Source organism: Myotis lucifugus, unplaced genomic scaffold, assembly GCF_000147115.1.
Source record: "Myotis lucifugus unplaced genomic scaffold, Myoluc2.0 scaffold_494, whole genome shotgun sequence".
In the NCBI taxonomy this organism is placed as follows: Eukaryota; Metazoa; Chordata; class Mammalia; order Chiroptera; family Vespertilionidae; genus Myotis; species Myotis lucifugus.
The window spans coordinates 226,177-234,407 of record NW_005871542.1 but is presented as its reverse complement, the minus strand read 5'-3'; the positions used below and the strand labels follow the sequence as shown (position 1 = coordinate 234,407).

The 8,231-nt window shown below is 43.5% G+C and overlaps 1 protein-coding gene across 1 annotated transcript in view; it reads left to right on the top strand.

Annotated features, from left to right (window-relative positions):
* Positions 1-223: 223 nt before the first annotated feature.
* Positions 224-8,231, top strand: part of PLEKHG1 (pleckstrin homology and RhoGEF domain containing G1) — a 109,072-nt gene continuing 101,064 nt past the window's right edge. Inside the window, 1 exon segment of the mRNA XM_023744877.1 lies at positions 224-380. Within this exon segment, the coding sequence (XP_023600645.1) occupies positions 263-380 (118 nt within the window). The 5' untranslated portion in view covers positions 224-262.

Sequence of the window (8,231 nt, the reverse complement as noted above, 5' to 3'; positions counted from 1 at the left end):
TGAATGACTCTATTCATATCTTCATTTTGATTTTTGCTGCTTGTTGTCTGCTTTTGCTTGTCTCATTGGCCACACTTTCCCGGGCCTCCCGAGGGAGGCGAACATGAGATGGATGAGTGTGTGGGTGGAGGATGGAGGCGGGCGGAACTGCCCAGACCTGTCTGCCTTGGGTGTAGCACCTCATCCCAGGTGGACAGGATTCTCCTGAGGTGGCAGCCTGACAGCCGTCCTCCCACTCCCAGGCCACAGCTGCCTGGGGAGCATGCTGTCAACAACCATGGTGGGGGCCCTGGTCCGAGGATGGAGGAATCGAAGCTCTCCTCGAAGGGCTGGATCCAGGCTTCTCATCCCGCAGAGCCAGGACGGGATTCGGACCCAGGGTATGTTTGGGACATTTTGCTATGACTATGTGATTTGTTTTAAGGGTCTAGGAAGGTGACAATGAGCTCATGAGCTTTCTCCCCACTGCAACTAGAATTGACATTCTAGAGTCTATTTTTCTGACCATGTTTGATGGCTAACTCACTTGTGGGAGGTTTAATTTCCCTTTGTCTAGTCAAAAACAGGCACCTTCAGTAGCCACACAGTAAAAGATTATTATTCCCACCTTATTTTCTTTCAAATGCTTTTTAAAAAATATATAATCCTTGTTCCCTGTTATTTGTATTTGACTAGTAGGATAGAAAAGGTTTACTGGCTTTTGGCAGCAAATTCTATCTAAATCATATTACTTTATTACCTCTGGGATGGGAAATGTAAAAGTAGTTCACTTCTGGGTTTCCCCACTTATTATTTTTATTTTTTGTTTTGTTACTATTGTTTCGAGGCAACAGGAGTGGCTCACCTATTCGCTAAGTTCAAAAGGTTATGATGGCCTTTTCTGAAATATATGTTCACCGGCATGAAATGCTTCTGAAATAGCTGACCTCATTCTGTTCCGTCTAGACCTGGACTTCTTAGTGATACTTATTTAGAAGGGCACTCTTTGGTCTAGCTGCCGACTGACCTCTGAGGGACGCGCAGAGAAAGCAGGTATGAGCCCACAAGTAACCAGCTCCCAGGGGCTCTCTGGGCTGGCCGGCCACCCCCTCAAAGTGCTTTTATCTGACCAGGGGCCCTGCCAGTTCCCGAAGCAGTAGATGCAGCTGTTCTTTCAGTTCAATGACTATGTCTCGAAAGCCCATGTGTGCCTGGCATTTTTCTAGATACTGCCACCCTCTGATCTATAGCTGACCTACGACTGAGAGGTGTAAAAATGGAAGGTTGTCATTTGCTTGGTTCTGACTGATTTCAACCACACTTTTCTGGCTGGCTGTATTCAAGAAGAGTCAAATCAAGAGATTCTTTTTTAAATGGTCTGTTATTTAGTCATTGCAAGGTTGTCAATTAGTTATTTAGCCAGATATCCAAAAGACAGAGGGCTCTTCTGTGTTCTAAACTGCCCAAAGGATTAGCAATGATTTGTAAAACCTAGGCATTTAGTAAGGAATGTGAATCATAGTATTTCAAACATTGATCACCTGCTTCTGCTCCCGGTCAATTTATTTAAGAATATTAAGAGCTTTACAAGATGACAGAGTAATATGTTAACATGTAAAGAATGGTCTTTTTTTAAAAAAAAAAAAAACCCACACAGCTTTTTTGAGATATAATTTACATGCTGCACAGTTCACCCATTTAAGGGTACAATTCAATGGGCTTTGGGATATTACGTTATTGCTTTTTAACGTTGTGGTAAAATATATATAATATTAAAAATGATATTTTAACCACTTTTAGTGTATAATTCAGTTGTATTAATCACATTCACAATTTTGTGTAACTGTTACCACTATCTATTTCAAGAGAGTTTTTATCACCCCCCCCCCAAACAGAAATTCTGTACCCATTAAGCAGCAGACCCTATTCTCCCCACCTCCCACCTTTAGTAACCTCTAATTCTATTCTCTATCACCATGAATTTGTCTATTCCAGATATTTTATATAAATCTAATCATACCATATTTGTCTTTATGGCTTTTGTGTCTGGCTTATTTCACTTGGCATAATGTTTTCAAGATCATCCATAGCATGTATCAGAATTTCATTTCTTTTTATGGAATGGTAGGTTTTAATTCCTTTGTATCTCATTCTCTTTCCCTTAAATATACCTTAATTTCTAACCTGACCATGAAGGAATCTTTGGGTATTTTTCAGTCTAGTGGCATTTTTATATTTAAGTTCTTTAAAGCATGAAGAGACTCTTAGGAAGGTATTGATTTTCAGTTAGTTCTTTAGTAGCAAGGGCTATAGATTAATCTTCTTTAAAAAAAACTTTATATCTTTAATGCCTAGTCCAGGTCCTGGCAAAGAGTAATTATTCAACAAATTTATCTTGAGATGGACAAATGAATGGTTTTTAAGGTTTTACTCTTAAGTATCAGGAAAGAGATTTGAAATAAAAAGCTAGATGGTCTTTATGCTTCATTTCTTGATTCTCTGGGCAGTGATATCTTATCCTATATAATAAAAGCCTAATATGCTAAGTGTCTGAACGTTCATTCAACCGGTCGCCCAGTCGCTATGACGTGTACTGACCACCAGGGAGCAGACGCTCTGACCGGTAGGTTAGCTTGCTGCTGGGGTCTGGCCGATCGGGACTGGAGGAGACGAGCCGCACATGCCCTGGAACCCTCCTGCAGTCCCTCCCCAGCCCCAGTTGTGCACCGGTGGGGTCCCACAGCCAGGCCTGCACCCTCTCGCAATCCAGGACCCCTTGGGGGATGTCAGAGAGCCGGTTTCAGCCCGATCCCCACAGGCCAGGCCGAGGGACCCCACCAGTGCACGAATCCATGCACCGGGCCTCTACTTTTGACATAAAAATGTATAGTTACAATTGTTTCACACCCCATAGAACCACTAAATATCTGGAGTAGGTGTGTTAAGTAATATAAATAGTTCACTGTGACATGTCAGGCGTCCGGGAGACCTGACAATGCCTGGTTCCTGCCTTTAGTGAGTATCCGGGGATGTTTCTTATTGAGGGTGACCAGAGTAGCCCAGCTGCTAAGCAGTGTGACTGAGACAAGTCTTTTCAATCATGAGCTTGGCCCCATCGACCTTGTTATTCTCTCTCAGTCCTGGGCCCAGGAACTAGGAGCAGGCAAACTGAAGAGAAGCTGCCACAACCCAAGAAGCCCCCTTAGACCTCACTGGAGCAGGGAAACTGAAGGCAGAGGTGGATTTGGGTGACTCACCGTTTTCATCCTTAAATATAAAATGTAACTATATTTTTGCCAGTTCTGCCCAAATAACGTCAGGGTGCATGTATTTCCAAATGGGCACCCCGCCGTTCAGCACACTGCAAGGTGCTCTCACTGTGCTTTGACTATTTATTCCTAAAGGTGTGAAGGGCATGAGAGGAAGGACGAGGAATGCAAGATGAACCCTGGGGATTAGGACTTGAAAGTTATCCAAGGATATGTTTGCTGGAGATGATTTCCCCACCCACTTTCTCAATAGCTAGTCAACAGCACACCTTTGCCAATTTAAATTGCAGCTAAGTTACCTGCTTTGTTGAGGGAGGAGGTTCATTTCAGTGCGTGGGCACTTGGGGAAATTCTGTTCTCCTTCAGTGGAGCCCTGTGAACACCAGGAAGAGGGCTGTGTCACTCATTGCAGCTTTGCATATGCAGCATGCACTATACACCTACCCCCGCCACCACCCTCCATCCTCCCTCCTGAGCTAAAGGGTGAGCCCAGCTAGAGCTTTGTGGCTTGATGCTCTCTCAATCCCCATGCCCAGTGTCCTTTGTAGAGTAGGCACTCGGGGACTGTTTCCTAGCAGTGACTCTAGAAACATGCAAGATGTTATAAAGTAAGAAGCCCAGTTTTCATATATGGCCTGTGTAATCTACCTGGATGCTCTGTGAGTCATACCAGGTACTTAAGTTATTATTGCTCTTTACTTTTCAAAGGCACACAGACTACCATTGGCCTACATATAAAATAATAATTTCTGATGGTGGAGCTATGCACCCTGTAGTCGAAAAGAAAGCCCTTCCTTCCTCATTTCTCAGTGACAGCCTGTAATCATCTTTGAGTGATTTTTAAGATTCTTTCTAAACCACTATTTCCTTCACTGTGTTGGCTGGGGAACAGTTTCTCCTGTGTCAATGGGATGGTTCTCATTCCTTCCCGAGCCCAACCACCCACCTAGTGAGAAGAGGTAGCTGTAAATCTCAGCCAACTTTCTTTTTCAACAATTACTCTGGGATGAAAAGTCAGATGACAAAGCCAGCCAACCACCAATATTTATTGAGGGCCTTTGGAAAGTTTCAGGTAGCCATTAGAGCATGACTGAGCTTTACCCAAACCTGACTTCCTCATTAAGTTCCAGCCTAGGCTTAAAGGAACAGGGGATGAGGGGGGCGGGGAGTGGGGGTCTGGGTGCCTGTCCAGCCAGGACATGGCCCCTTTCCTTCTTGAGGACTGGGTGGCATTGGAAGTAGCCTGCTAGGCCTCTATAAATCCCAACTGGAGTGTTTAACCTTACGCCATGTATGGCCTGCCCACTGCAGGCATGGATGAAATGAACTGTGAGATACTGCACGTCACAGCTTCGTCTATGGTTTGTCTATAAACTAAAAGCATTTTCTCTTTGGAAATCAAAATTAAAATTTGCCCCACTTTATAATTAATGTTAATGGCTAAATATGATAATAATGCTGTAAAATAAATTACTATATCTGTCACTGTTTCTGATGGGATTTAATAGACTCATACTCTTGACTTAAGTAATTTTACTTAATTTACATCAGGTATATAGTCCTTTTCCCATATTTCCCCATAATTAACTATGTAATTATCATTTAATAAGAACCCCTTATTTTAATTAGAATAATCATAGGGCTGTGAAATAATAAATATTCATCAAGCAACTGCTATGCATAGACTAATGAGTATGCTGCAAAGATAAAATAATTTCTAACACTTATCCTTGACCTTAAAATAGTGTTTGTAATCTAGAGAAAACAAACATAAAGAAATGCAACAAACATAATATGAATAGGCAGAGTTAGGTGCTAAGAAGATATCGGTGGAGGAGGAAATGATGAACTTCTAAGAGACAGTATAGAGTTTACCACATAGTAGAACTTGAGGATACTTCCAAATCTGAAATTAGTGCTAATAGTAAATATTTTCTCTTATCACACTTTTAGTCTTTTTAAAAAATACATTTTTATTTTTATTGATTTCAGAGAGGAAGGGAGAGGCAGAGAGAGAGAGAGAAATATCAATGATGAGAAAGAATCATTGATTGGCTGCCTCCTGCATGCTCCCTACTGGGGATCAAGCCCACAACCCAGGCATGTGACCTTGACCAGATTCAAACCCAGGACCCTTCAACCCGCAGACGACGCTCTATCCACTGTGCCAAATCAGCTAGGGCCTTTTAGTCATTTTTAACTAATGAATATTCTACTAAGTCAAACTGAACACTCCGAATTAATCTAGTTATGTACTGTCAGGGGCGATTAGAGTACGTAAGTGAATTCAAAGTCTTCACGTGCATTGTGATTTCCATGCTTGGAGAAGAGTGGGAGGGGCATTCCAAGGGCAGGCACCAGGATGAGCAAAGGCATAGAGGCATGAAAAGCTCATGGCGTTTGTGGGGAATGTTGAGTTGTCCAACATAGCGGCAGTTCCGGGCCAGACTTTAGAAGACCTGAGTGCCGAGAGGCGGAGCTTGGACTTCACCTATAGACCATAACTATTTCAAGCTTTCCTGGCGGTGGGTAGCCTACATCCTGAGTTTTAGAAGATCGCTATATAACGAAATGGTCTTAGGAAGCAAGAAATTGAATTTATCAAGATAGATTAAGGGGGTTTTTGCAATAATTCAGGCCAAAACTCTGAAAGTGACAGTAAGATAAGACATAAAGGTAATTGGTTCTATTTTATGACCTATGTAAAAGTTATTATAGCTATTATTTAGGGAGCTTTGTCTCAGTGCTTATACCTAAAATGAATCTAGTATTTAATTTATGGAGTTGAGTGAATGACCACATGAGAGACTAATGCCACTGAAGATTTTTATTTCGTACATTTCCCAGGAGGCGGGGGCATAGCATGCTATAGGGGCCACGGGGGGAAGCACCAATGTCAGTCAGGAGGCAGAAAGGAGCGAGAGGAAAGCCTAGGCTGAGCCTTTATTGTGGTTTCCATGGGAAGGGCAAGGAAGGGCAGGGTAAATTGCTTGGCATCAGCTGGTTTGTCTAAGTCCAGCAGGCCTTGGCACATAGGAGCTGTCCCCAGCTGTCTGGTGCCTGGCCCTGCGGTGAGGAGGGCAGAGGAAATACTGCTTTTATGTGTGAAAGTTAGATGAGGTGTTTCAGAGCCCGTGCTCAGGATTGCAGGGAGATATAAACAACTTTGGCTGTTAGCTTGGCCTTTAACTTATGGAGGCCAAATAGATGACTACAGAATCTAGGAAAACATGAGCTAGAAAATCTATGTCCTAGGACACTTGGCTAAACACTTCATATGCTTTCTCTCATTCAGTGCTCTCGGTAATCTATGGTATGTGCCAAATTGCCCCCATTTTATACATGAAGCAACTGAGCCCCGAAGTGATTCAACACCTTATCCAAGTTCACACACGTAATCATGATTTTTTGAGCTAGATTCAATCCTAGACATCGGTAACTCCAACACCCTGCTATTCATCTCTGTGCTCTATTGCACGTGGTCTTCTCTGATGGATTACTCTGCCTCACCTGGGCTCAGGACATGAGACTAGTCCTGCTGAAAAGGAATGATGGACACTTGTAGAAGCTTCTCCAGAGCTCCCTGGATCAGGAAATAGAGGCTGATTTACTGTGGGTCACTGTCTCTCTGTAAGTATCACTGGTGGCCTATCATTTGGCTTGTTAAAATACATTCATTGATTAAACGTGTGACTTAATCACTGTCCCCTCCCTTCTTGGAAATGCTTCTCTCTTTGGCTTCTCTCTTTCTGATCATTCTAACTCTGGGACTTGGAAGCTCTCATGTCAGCAAACAAAGCCCATATCAGATTCCGTCCTCCCCTGTGTCGTCAGCCAGTGACCTGAATTGCCTATGAAATAATGTCTGATATCCCTGGGAGAGACAGTGAGGTCTTGCATCAGTAACTACTCGGTTTGGTCACAGTCAGTACAATTCCTTGGTTCAGGTCAACCACTCCCCATGAGTTCCTTCTCTTACAGCCATCATGACTTGGCTGCCTTCTTACCCCACCCCTCTCTCCATCACATCCATGAAGAGTCAGCTCGGTGCCCAGCCCCTGTGGGAAGGCATCCACGGCACCTGTAAATTACGCAATGTGATCTTATGAAGCAGCTGCTTGGCACAAAACCCTGGCAGGCATGCAGAGCCATGAGTGGCCTGGGTCAGAGTCTCAGGGAGCTTGTGACTGGCTTCAGAGACAGGGTCAATTAGTAAAAGATGCAAAAATAACAGTTCAAGAAGATGGAGGCTGTGGCACACAAGACTTTAGAAGCCATTCCCAACAAACTGGTACCACTTTGTAGGTAGGTATTGCTTTGCTCCTCTTCATCTTGCTCCATGTTCCTGTAGTTTAGGGACTTAGACTCCTTTTTTTTTTTTTAATCCTCACCTAAGGATATTTTTTCATTGATTTTAAGAGAGAGTTGGAAAGACAGAGAAGAACATCGATGTGAGAAAAGCACATCGATTGGTTGCCTCCTGCCCACACCCTGACCAGGGCCCGGGCCGGGGAGGAGCCTGCAATTGAGGTGCATGCCCTTGACCAGAATCTAACCTGGGTCCACAGGCCGACGCTCTATCTTCTGAGCCTAACCAGCTATGCAGGACCTGGACTCTAACGGGACTGTGAACCATCAGCCAGAGGCGTCATAAGTCTAGTTTCTAAGAGCCTTTGCCGAAGGGACACGGCAGAAATTCCTGTTCTCTATCTGCTGTGAGTTAGTTTTGGGGGACGGTCCCTGTCCTTCCATCGGGGCTCAGCTACAGGGAGTTTTCAGAGCAGAGAGAGTCAAATTTCAGTCCCGGGGTTGGACTGTCTGGTTCAAATACCAGTTTTACCACTTACTAGTTGTCTGACTTAGATGAAAGTTACTTCATCTCTAAGTGCCTTGTTTTTCTCGAGTGTGAAATAGGGATGATAATACCTACCTTTTAGAGTGGTTGTAAGAATTAACTGTGTTAATTTTTTTTCAAAGAACCTT